Source organism: Erythrolamprus reginae, chromosome 2, assembly GCF_031021105.1.
Source record: "Erythrolamprus reginae isolate rEryReg1 chromosome 2, rEryReg1.hap1, whole genome shotgun sequence".
NCBI lineage: Eukaryota > Metazoa > Chordata > Lepidosauria > Squamata > Dipsadidae > Erythrolamprus > Erythrolamprus reginae.
The window spans coordinates 98,359,933-98,383,024 of NC_091951.1; the positions used below are offsets into that span (position 1 = coordinate 98,359,933).

At 39.1% G+C, this 23,092-nt stretch overlaps 1 protein-coding gene across 1 annotated transcript in view; it reads right to left on the reverse strand.

The window, feature by feature from the left end:
- REEP2 (receptor accessory protein 2) overlaps window positions 1–22,491 on the reverse strand; it is a 29,444-nt gene extending 6,953 nt beyond the window's left edge. Inside the window, exons 1-5 of the mRNA XM_070738801.1 lie at window positions 22,340–22,491; window positions 21,655–21,727; window positions 10,433–10,509; window positions 7,936–8,056; window positions 198–311 (exon numbers count right to left, since the gene is read on the reverse strand). Coding sequence (XP_070594902.1) covers window positions 198–311; window positions 7,936–8,056; window positions 10,433–10,509; window positions 21,655–21,727; window positions 22,340–22,371 — 417 coding nt within the window. The 5' untranslated portion in view covers window positions 22,372–22,491. The remainder of the gene's footprint in view (window positions 1–197; window positions 312–7,935; window positions 8,057–10,432; window positions 10,510–21,654; window positions 21,728–22,339) is intronic.
- Window positions 22,492–23,092: the final 601 nt, after the last annotated feature.

The window sequence follows — 23,092 nt, forward strand, 5'->3', positions numbered from 1 at the left end:
CTAAATACAAACGCAAGAAAAAGGAACATCAATGACACAATTTTGATAGAAAATGAAATGACTGTCTTTTCTCTAACATGAAGAAACAGCCCAAATAGCTAGCTAACAGTAAGAAAATGAATGCAGTGAAGGGAAATACCAAAATTATCAAGCAAAAGGGAATAAGGCAGATATTAAATAAAGATATAAGGAGTTACCTTTGCAGCTGCAGTAACTGCTGCATTTGCTGCCAGATTTAAACCTCGCTTGCCAACACGCATCATAGTTTCATAACTCTTGTCACGGGCCTGGCTAATATATTCATCTATTTCCTAGGATTGAAGTGAAGTAAGGCTACATTTAGGAATTAGCATTATTCACCTAAAAAATTCTAGCATAAGCTGCATGCATACAAGATTCTAACCCTTCAGCACTGCAATAGAAGGCACATTTTCTGATTTGTCATAATGAATCACCTTCTATCAAAAATAAAATAAATTCTCAAACGTATTAGTAAATATTTCCTGATCAGAATGGGCTACAAATTATCTCTAAATAATATATATCACGGGATAAGAAAAGGTATTTGTAGCATATGAGGAAAATGTTATATATTCCATACTAATTAATAACATACTGTACTGTAGTTTCCTGTATAACAATATATAATTTTATATAGTTTCCTATATAATAATATAGCAGTTTGTCAATGCACACCAAAATTCAGCAGGAAAGGGCCACAGAATACCTCATATTGCTCACTCTGATATTCTGAACAGAGATCATCATATCTGATTACAAGCATATCTATTAGCATGAGATAAAAAGATATCAACTGATATCTGATAAAAAATAAGACAAGCTCCTATGGTATATCAACTGATATACCATAGGAGCTTGTCTTATTTTTATTTTAGACTATCAGTTTGATTAAAGTCCCTTATAAGTACCCAGTATGCATTCTAATAGTATATTAGCTACTGTTTTAAGTGATTGGTGTTTCATGGCTGTTTTTCAGATATTTGATCATTCTTAGTAAAGGTTTCATAAGCTGTGTGGGCACTGGAATTCACTATTGATACTTCAATGATTTTAATGATGAATTTACATGAGCACTTCAAGATAATTTAACCCTATAAAACTAAGAGCCAAGCTAGACATAACTTGGATGCCATTTTTTTTATCCGCAAGCCAATTCTCTTACAAAGAATATAAATTTAAAAGGGCCATTTTTAATTTCAGAAAGAGTATTTGGATGAGGAGAAAAACTACTTCTGCTCTTCTACTCAGATTAATTTATTTAATCTCTCTCTCTCCCTCTCCCCCCCTTCTCTCTCATTAGTAGTGATTCAGGCTGGGAGAAAAGTGCCTGAAGTCAGTGACCAAATATGGTGAGGTAAGACTTCATATTGTACCTACAGAGTTGTGCCACTGTGAATAATCTGTACTCCTAGACATATACTATCTGACAACTGATTCCAAATTTCTGATTCTCCTCAAATTGAAAGGTATTATAAACACATGTAACAGTATGCACATTGACTTTCCATCAACTAGCATAAATATATGACATTATATTATAAATATACAGGATATTGTGCTGCATTCATCATTTGCTCCCTTAACAGAAATTAAAAGTAGAGCTATCTCATCAGACCTTCAGAAACAGAATACTTTTCTGCAGAGTCTATTGGGAAAGCTAGGAAGAAGGATATGTGAGGTGTCATTGAGAGTAAATTTCACTGAGTTTAATTATAAAATGCTTTTTCTGTAGCCTTATATTAAACACATTCTTATTTCTGTGTTATTTCTCCTTTATTTCCTTTCCTCACAATCCCAATATGTCTCCTGCTCCAATTTGTTGTAGATTGCTGGGATATTTTATAGAGCATTGTATGAGATTCTACCAGTGACCGGGGGAGTGTTGGAACCCTTGAAAATCTCTATCATACTACTTTCTTGCACAGAGACATATATGCTGGATGCCAGTTCCTTCACTTTGGCTTGCAGACACTCAGTTCTGGACTTCAACTCATTATTATTAACTTATATTATATTGTGATTTTGATATGCATAAACTACATTAGGCATAGTTTATGAAAAGGATGAATGGATTAATAGGTAGGCAGGCAAAGAGATAGATAACAATATGAACACCAAGACAATTTATCTCATACAAATACTATACATGTTACATATATTGTAGCAGAGTTAATAATATTTATAACCTTAAAAAAAATAACACTTAACAATATTTTACCAGAGAAAACAACAATTGATCCTGGAAATGTTCTTTCAGATCTCCATTTTTTTAAATTTAAAGCTCATATTCTAGAAGTATTTGGCAAAAGATGTGGTTTTATTGTAAACTATCTAGAGTTACTTAGTAAAGATGGGTGGTATAGAAATGTGAGATAGAAAGATAGATAGACGGACAGTATGAAGGACAATTAATCTGGTATTTCAAGTGGAGCCACTGAATGTTTTGTTTAGCACCATTGTGATTTATCTATCTATCTATCCGGTTCAGGAGAACCATTAGTAGACAGGTAGCCCAATTCGTCGAACCGGTAGGACAGCTGGCTGACCATAACCCCGGACCAGTCCCCTAGTCATCACTCACTGGCCCCGCCCTGCCCCATTTCTGCAGAGGCAGACAGACCCACCCTGGCCGAGCAATCACTGTGCCTATTTATTTATTTTTATTTATTTATTTGTTTTGTCTAGTACATAATGTAGGGATGAGTAGAAATAATCATATTAAAATACATGAATAAAAGATAGAAAACATTAGAAGTAATAGAGAAGAAATAATCATTGGAATAATAGAATTCATAATCATGATGCTAGTAAAACATAAAGAGACATTAGGACAGGGGACGAGAGGCACATGGTGCACTTATGCACGCCCCTTACTGACCTCTTAGGAATCTGGAGAGGTCAACAGTGGACAGTCTAAGGGTAAAATTTTGGGGGTTAGCGGATGACACTACAGAGTCTGGTAGTGAGTTCCATGCTTTGACTACTCAATTACTAAAGTCGTACTTTTTGCAGTCGAGTTTGGAGCGATTTACATTAAGTTTGTATCTGTTGTGTGCTCGTGTGTTGTTGTTAAAGCTGAAGTAGTCATTGATAGGGAGGACGTTGTAGGAAATGATTTTATAGGCTATGCTTAGATCATGTTTAAGGCGATGTAGTTCTAAGCTTTCTAGACCCAGGATTGTAAGTCTAGTTTCGTAGGGTATTCTGTTAGAAGTGGAGAAATGGAGAGCTCTTCTGATAAAGTATCTTTGGGCATTTTCAAGGGTGTTCATGTCCGAGATGCGGTGTGGGTTCCAGGCTGATGAGCTGCATTCAAGGATGGGTCCGGTGAACCTTTTGTATGTTCTGGTTAGTAGTGTGAGATTGCCTTGCCCACTTTGCCTCCATTTACTGTGCTTGGAAGAGGCCGCCACTCTCCTTCCCTGCCTGGCTGCACATGTCTACCTGCACCAGCCTGCCCTACCAGAGCTCTACCGCCATTCGCATTTTTCCTCCTCCTGCTGCAAAACGAAAGTAAATGGCGGCAGGTTTGCTTCAGGAGGGGAGGCAGCTCCAGCCAGAAGTAGCAGGAGGGGAAGGTTGTCTTATATGTAAATATGGCGTGAAGGTACAGGGCCGCTTCACTTCTGTACTAAGGTTCTAGCAACCCCCCTCCTCTTCCCCCTCCTTCAGGGTGGCGCCACCAGCGCCACCCTCAAGCTCCGTGCAGAGCGGCCACAGGCGCTTCCGGTATTCTTCGGACAGACAAAAGACACAGTGGCGGCAGCGGAGGACACCTGAGAACCTCCGCCACCGCGTCTTTTGCCTATCTGAAGAATACCAGAAGCGCCTGTGGCCGCCCTGCATGAAGCTTGAAGGGGGCGCTCATGGCTCCATTCTCCCCACCCTGAGAGAAGAGTGCCAGGTCCTAAATGGTAGGGAAAGTGCTTTTGGAGTGCAGGCTCAAACGGGGGGTGCGCAGGGCGGTAGGCGGGAGAAACGGGGCTCCCAGAGAGAGAATCGATCATGCAGGAGGCTTTGAAAGTGGTGCAGACGCCACTTGTGTCCGGGTAGTTGCACCCATCCGGTGCTCTCTCTCTCGCACATACACACACACATAGACGAGGGAGCGGAGGGGAAAGGCGGTGACAGTTGGAGCAAAATAAGGTAGAAACCTATTGTAAAATTCTTCCTCCAGTTTGCCAATCTAACGATTCTTTTTGAAGCAACAAAATGGCAATATGGAAAAATACATTACAGTTTAGTTAGATGTGTTCCAATTCCTAAGATTTTTGTTAGAATGGTCAAAGTTTTTGCTAGATTTTTCTGACCCATTTGACTACATAATGGATAACAATACACATTTAAATTTGAAAAATCCATTCACAATATACATATGCAATAAGAGGTTGAGGGCCTACAGTTTTGTTTGCAAGGTTTCTTCACCTAAGCATTTACATATAGTGTTTTACTCAGGAACCAGCAAATTGGTTCCAAGATCTAAGGGAATTTTTTTGTGTTTGGGGATCCCTTTCACTTCAACAGCCCCCTCCAAATCTCAATAAACACAAATGAAAATGACCTACTAGCAGATCTCCCCTCAGATGCACCAATGAACAAAAATACAATCAGAAGAAGTATAGATAAGGTTCACAGAGAATATGGACTTTTACATGAAACATTCTAAAAGCTGTTCCATTTTTTCAATATTTGTAAAAATGTATTCTTAATACAAATTGCAAAAAGGGTCAAAAATAAAAATAGCCAGAGTATTCTGCTGACACTTCAATTTCTGTGCCAAAATATTTTTATTAATTAATGCAGTATTTTCCCCCTATTCCTTAAGTTTGATTTGTAGTGTTCTGTTATCTGTATTTACTGGCTAATAGTAAAACATTTCATCTAGATGTTTTAGCATCTTTTTGGTTGATAGACATATTGTTCTAAGGGCAGAAACAAAAGTGCTTCTTATCCTTTCTTTAATTTCTTAGGCTTACTACTTTCCTTCTCTGATTTGTGGGACATAGTTTAGAATAGAATAGAATAGAATTCTTTTATTGGCCAAGTGTGGTTGGACACACAAGAAATTTGTCTTTGGTGCATATGCTCTCAGTGTACATAAAAGAAAAGATACACTTGTCAAGAATCATGAGGTACAACACTTAATGATTGTCATAGGGGTCAAATAAGTTGGGTTTGGGTGAAACTTGACTTTGGTCTTCAAACCTGGCAAGTTTAAGGCTTGTGGACTTCAACTCCCATTCATAAGGTAGCATGACTGGTGGAGGAATTCTGGGAGCTGAAGTCCACAAGTCTTGAAGCTGTTAAGTTTATAAAAAGTATTCTGCTACACTGGTATTTTATTAAACAATATAACCCTGACAAGACGGAGTTTGGTATTTTATCAAACTCAACCCTGACAAGACTATGGTTATGGGTTTTGCCTCCCAAGGACAATTCCATCTGTCCGTCCATTATCCTGGGGGGGGATTACTGACCCCCTTGGAGAGGGTCCGCAACTTGGGTGTCCTCCTCGATCCACAGCTAACATTAGAAGACCATCTTTCAGCTGAGGCGAGGGAGGCGTTTGCCCAGGTTCGCCTGGTGTACCAGTTGCGGCCCTATTTGGACAGGGAGTCACTGCTCACAGTCACTCGTGTCCTCATCACCTTGAAGTTTGACTACTGCAACGCTCTCTACATGAGGCTACCTTTGAAAAGTGTTCGAAAACTTCAGATTGTGCAGAATACGGTCGCGAGAGCAATCATGGGCTTTTCCAGATATACCTATGTCTCGTCAACACTCTGTGGCCTGCACTGGCTGCCGATCAGTTTCCGGTCACAATTCAAAGTGTTGATAATGACCTATAAAGCCCTACATGGCATCGGACCAGAATATCTTCAGGACCACCTTCTGCCGCACGAATCCCAGCGACTGATTAGGTCCCACAGAGTTGGCCTTCTCCGGGTCCTGTTGACTAAACAATGCCATCTGGCGGGACCCAGGGGAAGAGCCTTCTCTGTGGTGGCCCCGGCCCTCTGGAATCAACTCCCCCCAGAGATTAGGACTGCCCCCACCCTCCTTGCCTTTCGAAAGCTCCTAAAAACCCACCTATGTCACCAGGCATGGGGAATCTGATACACCCCTTAGCTACTATGGTTGTTTATGTATGGTTTGTTAGGGTGGGTTATTGCTTTTTTTTTATAAGAAGGGGGGTTTAAATTGTTTTTTAACATTAGATTTGTACATTGTGTATTGTTGTTGTGAGCTGCTCCGAGTCCTTGGAGAGGGCCGGCATACAAATCTAATAAATTATTATTATTATTATTATTATTATTATTATTATTATTATTATTATTAATAGTAATAATAGTAATAATAGTAATAATAATAGTAATAATAATTGTTATTATTATTATTATTAATAATAGTAATAATAGTAATAATAATTGTTGTTGTTGTTGTTATTATTATTATTATTATTATTATTTATACTACACCATTTGGTTCAGAATACTTTTTTCCTTGTTTTCCTCCTCTAAAATCTGGGTGTGTCTTATACAGTGAAAAATACAGTACATCCTAGAAAAATAATCAATGAATGAAGCAAATGTGGAACATTTTGGCAAGATCCAGTTATCCTATGAAAGAACCATATTTGCACACATACTGATAAAGTTGTTGATTTATGATTTCCATTTGGTTGGAAGTTTTTTAATCACACGAAATGTTTCTCCTAACAAGTAGTCTTCAAATATGACTGAAGTGGGACACTAGAATTTATACTAGGAAACAGATAGAAGTTCCTAGCATGTACACTCAGTAAAGCAACATGCACAGGCACCTGTATCATTAAAAGTGGCTGTGAAATCCCAATCGTTATCACTCAAATGTGTCAACATATTCTGATCAGATTGCAAGTTTACTCTTGCTCAGTGGGACAACCATTCATTCATTCATTTGTTCATTTGTTCATTCATTCATTCGTTCGTTCGTTCGTTCGTTCGTTCATTCATTCATTCATTCATTCAAGTTTTATAACCTCCCATCTCAATGTAGTGACTCTGGGTATAAAACAAAAGTTACAATATAGTACAAAATTAAATATATACAGTAGCAAAGAAAAATTGTCATCATAGATATTAATATAGCTAGGAAAAGGAACCTTTACATACTCAGGCCTCAGACCCAAGCACAAAGGTCTTACAAAAGGCCAATGGGTTTGGGGTCATCCTCAAGGGTGAAAGGAAAATATTCCAGAGAGTGGGGAACATGGCAGAGAACACATGTCTCCTAGTCCTCACCAGTTGAGTATTCCTTGGCTAATGGGGCCCATAGTATGTCCAACCTGCCACACTTAATTGGATAGGTAGAAGTAGAACCACTGTGAGAAGATGGTCCCTCGGGTGATTTAATCTGATCCCAGGCTAATTCTAGTTGCCCTTTATATTGGCAGAAAAAATATTTTACTATTTTTCTATCAGGTCACATTCAACTGTGATATAAATTTGTTTTAGAAATTATTTTAACAGGAATGGCGTTTGGCATTCTTGCACTTAATTTAGTGTCGAGGAGGAGAAGGAGTGCATATGAAGTACATTTCATTGTACAATAATCTTTCCAACAGACTGCAATCTCCTTCATGCCCATTACTTTGATTAAGAAATCAGGAGGGAATTCTTCCCATCAAGTCTTTTCTGGGTTGATGCTACTTCCATCATTAAATAGGAATCCTGCCATTGAGATATTTTTGAATAAGTTCTGTCCAGGTATTAGCTAGGCAATTTTGAAATGTTATTTATGCTCAGCTCTAGTTGCCATGCATTCAGCATGAATAAACATTGGCATGACTAAATTCAAGGGGTTTTTTCTGCAACAGAACCACACTTGAAATGACTCAATTTTCATGTCTGATAATTGGGCAAGTTGCAGTACCTTCTCCTTATTGGAGAGCGTTGGGTGAACAAACTTCCTGTACAGGACGCTGGATCCCTTGGTATAAGGAGAGAGCAGCCAGATCACAAATGCGATTTTCAGCTCGAAATAAAAGGGAAACCTGAGAGAAATGGAAAAGCTAGAATCAAGCTCAGGTTAGAGTCAGACAAAGGTTGACAGTCCAGAATAGCACAGATGGAATAAGCAAAGGGAGAAAAAATGAACTATGGATAGAATAGAATTATCACCACAAAGGTAGCTGCCTTCTATTTTCCCCATAACAACAACTCTGTGAGGTGGGTAGGACTGAGAGAGAGTGAGTGGCCCCAAGTCACTCAGTGAGCTTTCATACTAAGGGAGGCTTAGAACTTAGTCTCCTGGTTTATAGATCAGTACCTTAACCATTATACTAAACTGGCTGTCATTCTTTTCAAGAACACTTTTTTGAAATCTCATTTAAAATTAATTTTTAATTTTAATAAATACCGTATATACTCGAGTATAAGCCGACCCGAGTATAAGCCGAGGCACCAATTTTTGCCACAAAAAACTGGGAAAACGTATTGACCCGAGTATAAGCCGAGGTTAGAAAATGCAGTGGCTACTGGTAACTTATAAAAATGGAAAACAATAAAATTACATTAATTGAGACATGTTTTAGAATATTTATTTTAAAGAAAACCAGTAAACTAGCTCTGTAAATTTAAAAGAGGGTAAACAAATTAACAATATTAACAATAAATTAAAAAGTAAAAAAAGTAGCTCGATCAGGAACAAAGCTAAAACCTAAGAGTTAAAATCCTTCAAAACTGGATTCCTTCTCATCATTAATTGGATTTACATTATTGTTCTGTTTTTATATATGCTGTGAGCCACCCTGAGTCCTTGGAGAGGGATTGCATACAAATCCAATTAAATAAATAAACAAACAAACAAATTAATAAGTGTATCCAAAGAAGAGCTTCAGCATTAGCTGCTGTGAGGTTATCAGCATAGAAAACCAAATAGATAGATAGATAGATAGATAGATAGATAGATAGATAGAAATAGATACAGATAGATAGATAGATAGATAGATAGAAAGAAAAATAGATAGATAGAAAGATAGAAAAATAGATAGATAGAAATAGATACAGATAGATAGATAGATAGATAGATATAGATAGATAGAAAGATAGATAGACAGACAGACAGACAGACAGATAGAAAAATAGATAGATAGATAGAAATAGATAGATAGATAGATAGATAGATAGAAAGAAAAATAGATAGATAGAAAGATAGAAAAATAGATAGATAGAAATAGATACAGATAGATAGATAGATGATAGATAGATAGATAGATAGATAGACAGATAGATATAGATAGAAAGATAGATAGACAGACAGATAGAAAAATAGATAGATAGATAGATAGAAATAGATACAGATAGATAGATAGATAGAAAAATAGATAGATAGAAAAATAGATAGATAGAAAGATAGACAGATAGAAAAAGAATTCCTGTCTAGCTCTGCCTCATAACACATTATTAGATCCTATCCAAGCAAGGACAGCAACTATCACAAAATACAATTTTTTAAACAGTTTAAATCCTTTCAAAGGAGGGGGAGGAGAATCTGACAGCAGGGGGCCTTTTTAATCCGACTAAGGGCAATGCAGAGAGAGCAAGGAATAGTTACTCACCATTGCTTTTCCCCCCTCTCGGTTGGAGCAAATGGCTGCCTCATTTGCTTGAGCCAGGGAGAGGAACTACGGCATGGGAGAGGGGACAAAAGCTGGTGCCTCCTCGCTCTAGCTCAAGCAATGGCACCCTCGTGTGGTGACTTTGTCAATGACCCGAGTATAAGCCGAGGTTGTGTTTTTCAGCCCATTTTTTGGGCTGAAAAACTCGGCTTATACTCGAGTATATACGGTACTCCAACAGAGCAAACATAGAATTAAACGCCAACGATTGTAGCATACAATATTTTTTCATATAACAAGAAATTATCATCACTGTTGGACTTTATATGACCAGTTCTTGCCTAAAAATCACCCAATATTCTCATCCCAGTACATACCCCAGTGATTCACATCTTTTGAACAAGTTGCCAGTAAGGTGTATTAAACAGAACTATTGGAGTAATAACTCTTTCCTCAATGTGTTTTCAGGGAGCAAATCCCTTGATATTACTTCACAAAGCAGAAGATACTGAGGACTTGCAAAAGTATCAGAAACAACTGTTTCATTCAGAGCCAAAATCCAAATGTTTAAAAATTACTCTTGGAGGAAAGAATAATATGTTATTGCCAACTTCAAACATTTAATTTATGAGACATATCATATCTGATGCAAGAAATGAATATTTAAAATATTCATTTAAAAAAAATAAACTTTAGCAGTCAAGAATGGGAAATAGAATACTAAAATGCCTCACAATATAATTGTCAGTTTTAGATTAGCGATTTAAAAATATTATACCATCAAGTTCCTACCAGTGGTAAATAACTTACCAAGACAGAATGATGTCTGTGAGTGTTTCTGCTGTGGTGAAGAAGGCAAACACAATCCAATACATCATCCATTTAACCTGTAACGCAACCATTGCATTAAAAGTATGCTGGATATTCCTCCTTACCTTATATATACACATGATGTACATAAATCAAATTCAGAACATTTTTTTCTCATAATAAAAACAATTTTTTGCATAAATATCACTTTATAAAAATGATGCTTGTGTAAGCAAAGTTTGTCATGCCTGTTTGTAAGTAGTTTGTTATTTGCTTCAAACATTAAAGCCTGGTAATCAGTATATAATTGATACATTATAATTGGCATATACCGTTTTGTAACTGCTATATTTGCTGCCCAATAGCTTGTTTAATGAGAGGTAACATAGGAAGAAGAGGGTACAGTATTTCATCAAAAGAAATCCATGAAATTTTTCTGCCAATGAAACATTTCCATTTCCCCAAGGATATGGAAATGCTTTTTGCAATCCTGGGCATTTTTTCAAAACGTGTTTAAAAGTTTAGGAGTTTTAAGGAAAATATTTGGGGTTAAAGAAAACGAGAGCTCTCCTAAATAGCGTAATAAGTATTTAGGATGAAAACATATCACCTAAAAGACCCATATCAGCATTATGATTCAACACCACAATTAACAGCTGATAGTGTTTTATTACAACATACTGCATATAATAGATATTTGTTTGTCAGAATCTTGGTCGCAGGCCAGCAAGCAGATGCTAGCTCCCCCTGCTGTTTATTAAATAAGAATGAATGTAAGGGCATAAGCAGAGCCCAGCAGCATCAGGATGTGCGACTGTCTGGTTCAGCATAATGACACAGAACTCATGAACATATTGGAAATTAGACTATGGCCTGCTTTCATTGGCTTGCTAAAATTCCTTTCTCAATGTACAGAATAAAGCATGTTATTATTTTTTAAATTCTGTAGGAATATACTGTATCAAGGCTAGTAATTATCTATAGCAGTACTAAACAAATACCAATAATCTGTCTAGATCTCTTCACAAACATCTAATTGTGTGACTGTTGCAAAGGTGCTTTTTCAAAAGGCAACTGGACTTTATTTGTTTTTGATTGGAGATGTTTCACTTCTCATCCAAGAAAGTTCTTCATTTCTAAATAAATGGTGGAGAGTGGAAGGATTTATATGCCTTGCAGCCATCTGGTTTTAGTATCTTTCTGAGGCACTTGGAGGTTCATCTGGACCCACAGGATCATCTGAATAGTGCAAATGGGTGTGGGGCATTTTTGGAAGGTTGCCTTTGGAAAAAGCAACTTTGGGACAACTATGAACTGGATGACTGAGAATCTCCATAGACATTTAAATATGTGACTGTCATATCTTTGACAGCCACGTATTTGACTGCCTTTCCTTATTTAACTTCACCTGATAAAATTGCAGTTATTAAACTCTTAGCGAAAACAAAATCCAAAAGTGATTTTGAAGGTTTCCAGAAGGATCTCTATAACCTGGGTATGTGTTCAGCCAAATTATTAAGGTACTGTGGTTTAAATGTATGTAAACAGATACACAATTGAGCAAAACAACAACAACCCGATCTTCACATCTACACTGACAGAATCTGACCTGTGTGTAACCAACTAGGAAAAAAATATTGGGACCATACTGAATAACTCAGTGAAGATACTGTGCTGAGTCAGTGTATGTGAAGTATAAGATATGCAAATTCTGAAGAATTGAAAGTAAAAATGTCAATATTGTAATGGTCTTATATAAATCCATGTCTGATTTAGAATACTGTAGATAGGTTTGGTTGTTACAGTTGAAATAGGCTACAATAGAGCTAGAAAAAGTGCAAGAAAGGAATATTTGTCTGTCTCCTAGTTGCAAACATTCCAGTAGAATTTAGTTGGCAGCTGTGAGAAACACTGTGCAGACCTAAGATGGGCCTGGTCTAATCCAGCAGAATTGTTTTTTCTTTCTTATAAACATGTGCTTTAATGTTACAAATAAAAATAATTTTCAACACTGCCATGTCCAACTATTAATCTACATCCCCCTTTACCTATCTCCATTGTAAGTTACTATATAATTTTCTTTCCTAATTAGTTAGAGAGCCTTTTTAGTCTCCTATCAAAAAACCCACAAGGAATCTATTGAAAATATTTTTGAACAGCTGATTCAGACTTGCAAATGCTTCTTCTTACTATAAAAAGACAAAGCCTCCTTCCAATTGAGTTTAACTCCTTGTGACTACATCACAGCATTTTCTTAGCAAGAGTAAAGAGCTTACAATTGCTTTTATTCCAGGATGTTTTTCAACTTTTCAGTCTAGCCTATAGACTTTTAATTCCCTGGTAGGCTCTCATCCAAACAGTATTCAGGCTAGGCCTGCCTACTTCTGAAATCAGGCAAAGTTACTGACATTTTGTAAAGCTGTGAAAACAATTTCATTCCGGCAGGCTTTCAAAGCTCAGTAGTGACTGAGTTTTGATGTTACATGTAGCTTCAAATATAAACTGACTTTGAATTGCTTACATTCCTCTTTACAGTATTACAGAGTAGATGTAAAACAATAACCAAATCATTATAAGATGAAAGTAAATAAGGACTACTATAATTTTCAATAATACCGTAACTATCAATACACTGCCTAGTACCACACTTTCAAGAGCAATTTCCATGCCATTCCCAAAGGCCCTCTGAAAGAGCGAGCTCATTTTTTTTCATCTCTGGAGCTGCACTATTGCCAAGAAGAGAGGTCATCAAGGAGTAGATTTGCCCTTGGGGTCCCTCCGGCCATCTTCCTTATGAAACACATCAGACAGGTAGATTCCATTCACAGAAGGCAATTTTGGGGATCCTCGGTTATTAATACATAAAAATAATATCCATCAAAATGAATTGTATCTGGCAACCAATATAATCCCATATTAGGGGTATACGACAAACTGAAACTGCCCTGCCCTGCCCTGCCCTGCCCTGCCCATCAGATTTATATGCCACCCCTCTCCGAGGACTCGGAGTTGTCAGAGTTACTACACCGTGTAGTTTCTCAATGAACTTCAAGAGCAGCAATATGTATAATAAATAACAGCAATCCAAAAGTGAAGTGATAAAAGCATGAGCATTGCACCAAAGCCTCCCAATTAAGGAATGTCCACTATCTCCTTCCACTTCTCAATCAACAATTCCTACCCTGCCACCATCTTCTGTTCTTTAAGCTTGGTTTCTGTCAACTACAAACTCTCCCAAATTGATCAGATTATCCCATGCAGCTTACAATGCTTTCTGCTCTTTCCACCTGCCAGTTCTTACTTCATGGATACTTAAGTCATAAGGACTGGCTTTAACAACACCCATGATTTGGGGAAGGTTATTAAATGCTGTGTTTGGCATGGTTTCATGTTTTATCATATGGATTGTGGACACCGGTAATTTGTTTCTACTGCCTGTGATTAGAAGCAAACTGAATTAAATGAACTTTCTAGTTTCTGGTACACCATTTCATAAAATTTGGGGTATAGAATATATAAATACAATATATTTTTATATTTATAAAATATACATATTTTATAATAAGTACACAATTTTTGGTGGAAAATATTTTTCACTAAATAATTAAGAGGTTAGTTGAGTGATGCTGAAAAGTTGTTGGTATTCCTAGTCTATAGCAATTTAGGCATAGTTTTGTGTCATTATTCTGGGTAATCAACAGATTTTCTTGCCTAATTCTAGTGGCAGAAATGCATTTCCAACTTTAATCCTTTTAAGTCAGGATCAGAGACATAGGTCTGAACCCTAGTTTAGGGATTGACACAGATGATTATCATTGAGGGATAATCTAGCCTGAAAACTGGACAACTGGTATTAAAGGCAATTTATGGATAGCTATCTTTATTTAGTTTTTGCATTTTTAAGAGCAACCAAAAACATTTACAATGCTCACATTCTTGGCAGGGAATAAATTTAGAACACTGATGGCAGAAAAAGACCTCATGGTCCATCTAGTCTGCCCTTATACTATTTCCTGTATTTTATCTTAGGATGGATATATGTTTATCCCAGGCATGTTTAAATTCAGTTACTGTGGATTTACCAACCACGTCTGCTGGAAGTTTGTTCCAAGGATCTACTACTCTTTCAGATCCTACTCTTTCAGTGAAATAATATTTTCTCATGTTGCTTTTGATCTTTCCCCCATCTAACTTCAGATTGTGTGCCCTTGTTCTTGTGTTCACTTTCCTATTAGAAACACTTCCCTCCTGAACCTTATTTAACCCTTTAACATATTTAAATGTTTCGATCATGTCCCCCCTTTTCCTTCTGTTCTCCAGACTATACAGATTGAGTTCATTAAGTCTTTCCTGATACGTTTTATGCTTAAGACCTTCCACCATTCTTGTAGCCCGTCTTTGGACCCGTTCAATTTTGTCAATATCTTTTTGTAGGTGAGGTCTCCAGAACTGAACACAATATTCCAAATGTGGTCTCACCAGTGCTCTATATAAGGGGATCACAATCTCCCTCTTCCTGCTTGTTATACCTCTAGCTATGCAGCCAAGCATCCTACTTGCTTTTACTACTGCCCGACCACACTGCTCACCCATTTTGAGACTGTTAGAAATCACTACCCCTAAATCCTTCTCTTCTGAAGTTTTTGCTAACTCAGAACTGCCAATGCAATACTCAGATTGAGGATTCCGTTTCCCCAAGTGCATTATTTTACATTTGGAAACATTAAACTGCAGTTTCCATTGCTTTGACCATTTATCTAGTAAAGCTAAATCATTTACCATATTACAGACCCCTCCAGGAATATCAACCCTATTGCACACTTTAGAGTCATCGGCAAATAGGCAAACCTTCCCTACCAAACCTTCCCCTATGTCACTCACAAACATATTAAAAAGAATAGGACCCAGAACAAACCCTTGTGGCACACTGCTTGTAACCTGTCTCTGCTCAGAATACTCACCATTAACAATAACTCTCTGATGTCTATGCTTCAGCCAGCTTGAAATCCACTGAACTATCCAGGGATTAAGTCCAATCTTCACTAATTTATCTATCAGCTCTTTATGTGGAACCGTATCAAAGCCTTTGCTGAAGTCCAGATAGGCAATATCCATGGCACCACCTTGATCCAACACCTTTGTAATTTATTATAGAAAAGGGCTGTTGGTCTTACCCAATATACCTCTTCTCGTTGGGTGGGGCCAGCAGTCAGGATGGGTTGTCCTCATCGACTCAGCGATGAGGACCATGCCTGTCTTTTTTTGCCAGGATCTGCCCTGCTAGGACCCAGCTTTGACAAATCCAAAGACTAGACTTGACATGGCAAAACAAGGTCAATGTATGGTGAACGTAGGCTCAACATCCACCAATGTTTAAATACCAAACTCAAATGCAAGGATGAAGGGGGAAAAATCCAGGAAAAGATCCAAGGAGCGGGCCGAATATTCAATGGCAGGAGTAACTGATAGCTCCACCCTATGAGAAGACGCATATCAGGTAAGACTAATGCCTCTTCTCCTCCATCATGGATAGAGCCAGCAATCAGGATGGGACATACCAAAGCCTCAAGTCCACCTGGGTTGAAACAGTTTGAGAACATCTAGGAAGCCTCCTCAATCACCCTTTGCAGTACTCATCTTCTGAATGTGGGATCCGCCGAAACGTACTTGTCAATTTTGTAGAACTATATAAACTGGGAGGGCAAGGCCCAGGTGGCCACAGGGCACACTTCCTCCAGAGATGACTGAATGGCCCAAGCCATGGAGGAGGCGGCACTGCATGTTGAGTGAGCTGTGATCTCTGCAAGGTGAGGAAGGGAAGACAGCTCGTATGCTTTGGCGATGGTGCCGCGGATCCAGTGGCCAATGGTTGCCAATGACATTTGGACACCCAGGGCCTGTGGAAAGAAAGCAACCAGGAGGACGTCCCTCTTACGGAATGAACAAGTCCTTTCCACATAGATCCAGAGGGCGCTCTGAACATCCAGGGTGTGCCAGAGTTGTTCAGATGGATGTGATGGGTCCGGGCAAAAGGAGGGTAGCACAAGTTTTTGTGCCCGATGAAAAGGAGTATTGACTTTTGGAATAAATGAATTGTAATTCTAATTGTAGAACCATGTGGTCCTGGTGGCAAAGGTCATCCCTAAAAGGTAATGCGGACAGCTCTGATATTCTCTGATCAGATGTAATTGCAACCAGAAAGGATACCCTATACAACAAATGTTGAAGCAAAGCTTCTCATAGCAGTTCATAAGATGGACCTGTGAGGGACTTGAGAACCCTCGGGCCTGAGACTGCATGATAGGTGGCTGCTTGGTGTTGTGATTGATTAGAGCCAAAACTACAGAGCTTGAGGGCTGCCTGGAGGTAAGTGCCATTCCTGAAGGACCCAGAACTGAGCCTAGGGAGGCCTGAGGCCTGAGGCATCCAGAGCCAAGGGGGCATTAGCTACCTTGCCTAAAGAACCAGACACAAGGCCCCATGGGGCATGCTTACTTTCTTAAGCTGCTGTGTCCTTAGAAGAGCGATCATTTTTTTTTTCAGGACCTTATTCTTGTGCCTTTTTCAGTGGCTTTTTAAGGGACATGATAGTGAGAGAAGGAAGTCCCCTTGCCGAAGAGGGGCCTGGAGGTAGGTTGTCCCCCGGGACTGGTCTGTTGGACTTCTTGGTATGCTTGCCACCTGGTTTAGCACCCTAAGAAACTGCCTCCGCCATTATGAACTGGCCTCAGTAGAAATAAAATGGCTGCCCAGAGTGAAAGTTGATTTTGGCGGCAAGCAGAGAAATAATTTTGTGACACCCTCCTAACAAGCTCAAAGGGTTAGAGATGTAGAATAGTTGGCTGGGAGTCTTTCAGCCAAGGGCCTGTGTAATTTTCCTGTTTAGCTCACTGCAAGAGCAAATTAAGCTTCCATTGCTTTTGTTGCTGGGAGAGTTACGAGTCCAAGCTCCAGTGGTGCAGGACTCTCTCAGGCCGTGACTTATGAGGGCGAGAGGAAGCATAACAGGAGGATAGCTAGCCCTTGTGACCATGGAACCCAAGCGCAAAAGCTGATATGGCTTTCGGGTGCGTCTGAACAAGATCTTAGCTCTGTCTGCTACCCAAGAAACAAATGGCATTGCTCATGACTTGACAAGGGTAACTGCCACCTTTAAATTTGGAGCCCAGGGCCCCTTCACACTCACACTGTAAGAAGAGGGGAACAAAATCACCCCAACCCTGCAGACAGTTCATACTTAGTATGTTTTGTAAGTTTTCTATTGTATACTTTCCATAGATTTTCTATTGTACACTTAAGACTTTTCCAAGATGGTAAAGATAATTTTTGATTGGGAGCTGTCCAGAATTTGTTGTGAGATTGGCAGCTGTATATGTTTTAAATAAGTGATTTTCAACCTTTTTTGAGCCATGGCACATTTTTTACATTTACAAAACCCTGGGGCACATTGGGGGGGGGGGGGGGGGCTAAAAAAAGTTTGGACAATTTTTTTTCCTCTCTCTTCCTCCCTTTCGCTCTATTTCTCTCTCCCTCCCTCTTTCTCTCTATTCTTCTTTTTTCTCTCTCCATCCCTCTTTTTTTCTCCCTTCCTTCCTCTTTTTTGCTCTTTCTCCCTCCCTCTCTCTCTTTCTCTCTCCCACTATCCCTTCCTCTCTCTCTCTCTCTTTCTCTTTCTTGCTCTCTCTCTTGTTCTCTTTCTCTCTCTTGCTTTCTTTCTCTCTCGCTCTTTCTTTCTCTCTCTTGTTTTCTTTTTCTCTCTCTTTCTTTCTTTTTCTCTTTCTTTCTTTCTCTCTCTCTTTCTTTCTCTCCCTCTTTCTTTCTTTCTTTCTTTCTCTCTCTCTTTTTCTTTCTCTCTCTCTTTCTTTCTCTCTCTCTTGTATTCTTTCTCTCTCTGAGCTTCGTGGCACACCTGACCATGTCTCACGGCACACTGGTGTGCCGCGGCACACTGGTTGAAAAACACTGTTTTAAATAAATAAATATAATAATTACAGATAGTTTTTCAGGACAGACAGCATACATTAGGTAGCAGAAGCTTACTTTACGTAAGTTCCACTATTATGTTACCTTAGTTTAGCTAAACTACTGGGCTGCCTTAAAGGAAAATGTGCTGTCAGATTCCTTAAGCTTCTTTCTATTACATCTTCTATTAAAAATGCCTACCCTACTCCTACATCTTGAGACAGTTTTTTTTAAAAAAAAAGAAAGCTTCACAAGCAGCGATCAATAACCTGATGATACGCCCAATGTCTAACTTGAGTTTCCTGACTTTATTGTATTCTAATTAATACATTTTACTTTTGTATTTTAGTAGACAATCAACATTTTAAATTATTGTAATTTCCCTGACCAGCTCTTTGAATGGTTGAGTTGGGACAAAAATCTCTATATACATGTACAGTTAGAATCAGGTATAGTAGCTAGTCCCTGAGACAAGAAGTTTTAAAAGGGGATTGGATAAATTCACAGAGGATGGCCTATTAATAGCTACTAGCTTTGATGGCTGTTGCTACTTCTAGAATTATAGGTATCCTTGAATATTAGCTGCATCATACTCCCGAAGAAGTCTCTCCTTCTCCTTCTCTTTTCCCTCCTCCTTCTCCTTCTCTTTCTTCTCCTCCTTCTCCTCTTTAATATTGCAAACAAAGCACAAGTCTACAGGATCTTATTTATCTCCAAAAATGCCTTTACATACTGCGAAGGCCTAAAGTACATGTCTTTTTAGAAAATAAAAATGGGGCATGATTGTAGCTTAATACTTTTTTTGCATGCCTAGAATAAAGGCAATAATCTGTGAATGAAAGCAGAGCTTTGTAGCTTGGAAAGAATGACAGGAAACCTCTCCACTAGTTCATTTCTGATAAATAGATGTTTTGTGCCAGCTTATATTAACAGTGGTTTTATAAAAGGATAAATTTTCCATGAAAGCCATTTTAACTCCCGACAGGGTTTCACAATGTCAAATGGGTCCCTGGTCTAAAAAGATTGGAAATTTTGATTTGGTCCAGAATATTTAGGACTATCTTTCTTTCTCCATATATTGGATGTTTCAATTTTTTTTATAGAACATATGAGCAACCCATAATTTTACTATTATATAGGGCTTTGGAATTCTTTTTTGTGTTAGCTTTAGAACAACCCTGGTTTGGTACCAGTAATATTAAACAGGAAATTGATAGCTTTAAAAGATTTTGGGGGGTGAGTTTGAACAAAACAAAGAGGCTTTTGCAATTTACAGCTCCAGTCAATGGGCACACATTTTTGCAATTCATGATGGTAATATTACCACATCAACAAACCCATTTTGTGACTCTTGTGACAAATAGAAAAGACATTAGTTATTTAAAAGTTTGTATAGTAGGCCTATTCTAAGTAAATAACTAAGGCTTTATAATACCATGACAAAGGCTTTTTCAGCATTTCCTTGGTGGAACAATCTTTGGAAGAAAGAAAATCTTGAGAGTCATACCATTAATTGTTTGAATAAAAAGGTCAAAATATGTTGCTTGACAAATCTTGCTAGTGTATTTGATAGATGTCTTTAATGTTCATTTATTTTAAAATGGCAAAAGCTTGTTAGAGTTATTTTGACCTCTTTTTGATGAAAAACAAATATAGGACAGCTAAATAATGTAAATATCACATAATCAAAGCTGGAATAAACATTCACTTTATAAGAATAATGTTCTACTCCCTAGTTTCCTCTAAGAACAAGCATTACCTTAAGAATTGGAAACATGGGTATCACCAAGAACAAACAAGTGAAGACATTTTGTTATCTCCACCATTTAGTTCTCAGAAAAACATGAATTGAAAATGACTAACATTTGTGAATCACATAAATAGTATAATCCATGCTAGGAAAACAATAATTTCATATGTGCAGTTTATGAAAGCTAATAATGTGAAAGTGGAAATATTTTGCAATTTGTTAACTGCCAAAAGCTGTTCTATGAAGACTTTGAGCCCAGATTTTCAAATGCAGCCAATTGGTTATTTTTTTCTACAATGAATTTTTGTGAAAGTTTCAATTACGTGTATTAAGTAGAGATTTATACGCTACCCAGAGTCATTGAGAATTTGACAAAATGTAAGCTAAATAAAAATAAATAAATAAATAGAGAAAGAAAGAAAGAAAGAAAGAAAGAAAGAAAGAAAGAAAGAAAGAAGCTATTAAAAAGTATACACTGTACTTCATTTTGTATGGCAAAGCATGGGACAACAAAATAAGAAGTGTATATTTAAAAAAGTAGCACTGCTTTTGACACTAATTGCAATCTTTCCTTCTTCCTTTTCCAATTCTTTACCTATTTCTCATTATTCCTGACACATATTCTTTTGCTCTAACTTCCCGATAGAAAAATAACTATTAACCTTTTCATGAATGGCTAAAAGTAATCTAAGGGTGTCCAATACAGTCCAATTAAGAAACCTTCATTTAAAATAAATTTTAGTTTCTTAATTTCATAATTGTCAGATGACACACCCAATGCCAAGTACTTGTGACATGAAAACAATGACAATATCGCTCCAGTGCTACAATAAAAAGAACCACTAAAATTGGCAACAAATCTGAGCATTGTGTTTTCACCAGGAGCGTAAAAAAAGTACTTTTAGTCTCCCATGCTTTGTGCAGATACGGCAGCGACATTGTCATTGTTTTCATGTGCAAAATATAATGTTTAAATTGGCTGAAGCCTGCAAAATACGATGATTTTGAATAGCTAATAGTTTAGGCTAGCTTTAAGTTTTACAACGTTAAAATCACAACTCCCAGAGTCCTCCAGGAGTTGGGCAGCATAAAATAAATAAGTAAATTAAATAAAAAGCAAGAAGCTGAAGAAGCATATGGTGACATCACCAGTTTATCTCATATAGGTGTGTGTGTGTGTGTGCGATATCAGCTGAAGAAGCATATGGTGACATCATCAGCTTATCTCATATGTGTGTGTGTGTTTGTGTGTGTAGTTATCATATGAGAAAAAGTGCTTAAGAACAGGACAAGCATGTCAGTTCTATCCCACAGTACGTTGACACCAAATAAATAAGATCCTTTAAAAAAAACAAACCCTAACATATTAACAGGAATACAAAAAGTGAAATATTTCAGCCCCTTCACAAAAAACTGCCCCATTTTCCCAAACAAGAGACCAACCCTGGATGATTAGCAGGGCAAGATTATAGTCCTTCAAAAATAAACAGGACGGCTGCTTGGCACTTACATATTCTTTCACGTTTTTCGTCTTCACAGCTTTGTAAGAAGAATAGGCAGGGTACAGGGTGCCAAAAACCAGACTGCAACCAAAGTTTCAGAAATAAATAATTTTTTTTAAAAAAATGAATAAAAACGGGGACGGGGGAGGAGAGGAAAAGAGAGGGAGGTTCCAGTTATTCCAGTTATAGTCAGCCCTGAGCGACTTCCAGTCTCTACCCCCCCCCCCACACACACACTCATGCACCTTCACTGGCCCACAAAGCAGGCCGAACAGCGAGGCGCTTTGCTCTCTCTCCCACCTGCTGCACCCACACCATTAATTTTCTTCCTCCTCGCCGCCCTCAGCCAGGCCCGTTAGGCTGCCTCAGCCGACTGTCTTATTTCGCAGCAGTCCCCCCCCCCAGGGGACGAGGGAGCCCCCCGGACGTCAGGCAACGCCCCGTCTGGTTTCTCTGCCCGCCAGGTTCTGGGCGAGGAGCGCTGGTCTCCCGCGCCCCCTCCCCGCAAGCTGCCCCGAGGGAGTGGGGGAGAGAACGAAATGGGGGCGCGCGCTTAAAAAGCCCTGGGGAGGGCGGCACCTGCCTGACCGCGCGAGAGCCCGCTCCCTCCCCCCCGGTTCCCCATCTTCATCCCGTTGCCTGGCAACAGCACCGAGAGGGCCTCCCGCCCAAGCCGCCCTCGCGCTCTCTTACACCACCAGCCGGGAGATGATCCAGGACACCATGGCAAAGCGAGGCCCGGGGCTCTCCTCCGGCGGCGGTAATTAGGAGCTGGCTTTCAGCACCAGCTGCAGCAGCAGCGAAAAGAAAAACGGGGCGCTCTTAAAGGGCAGGTTTGCTGCAGCAAGCGTAGCCCCGCCCCCCGTTCCCTTAAAGGGGAGGGGCCGCCGGGACGTCGGAGGGGGAAAAAGAGCCGCGGACTACATCCCGGGGAGAACTCGGCTGGGTGCGTGAGCGTGCGCGCGCCTCTCTTCTTCCCGGCGGCAGACCCTGAAACTGGGTGGGCCGGGCGGCATTGCGTCAAACGAGGCTCCTTGCTCCGGGGTCTGTCCGCCCTCGTCAAGTCCTCCTTCAGCCCCCGGGAATGGGAGAAGCTTTTACACCACCTGGGTGGCTACGGTACTTGGGAGAGATTCACCCCGGGGCAACATTCGGCAGAGAAAAAAAAGGTCCTTTAATCCCTCAGAGGGATCACCACACCTTTCTACGAGGGTTTTCGTCGCGCGCGATTTGACAAGAAGCCCTCAAAAACTCAGGGGAAGGAGAGGAAATGGCTCTCTTCCCCGAAGTTTCCCTTTCCTGAAGAGAGAGAAACGCGGCAGCGTGCGCACGAAGGGCGCTGTGCTATCAATCTTGCAGTATTTGAAACTTATTTTTACTGACAGGCCGGTCATCAGAAAAAGAACATCTGGCCTAGTTATCACGAATAATAACGAATCATTCGTG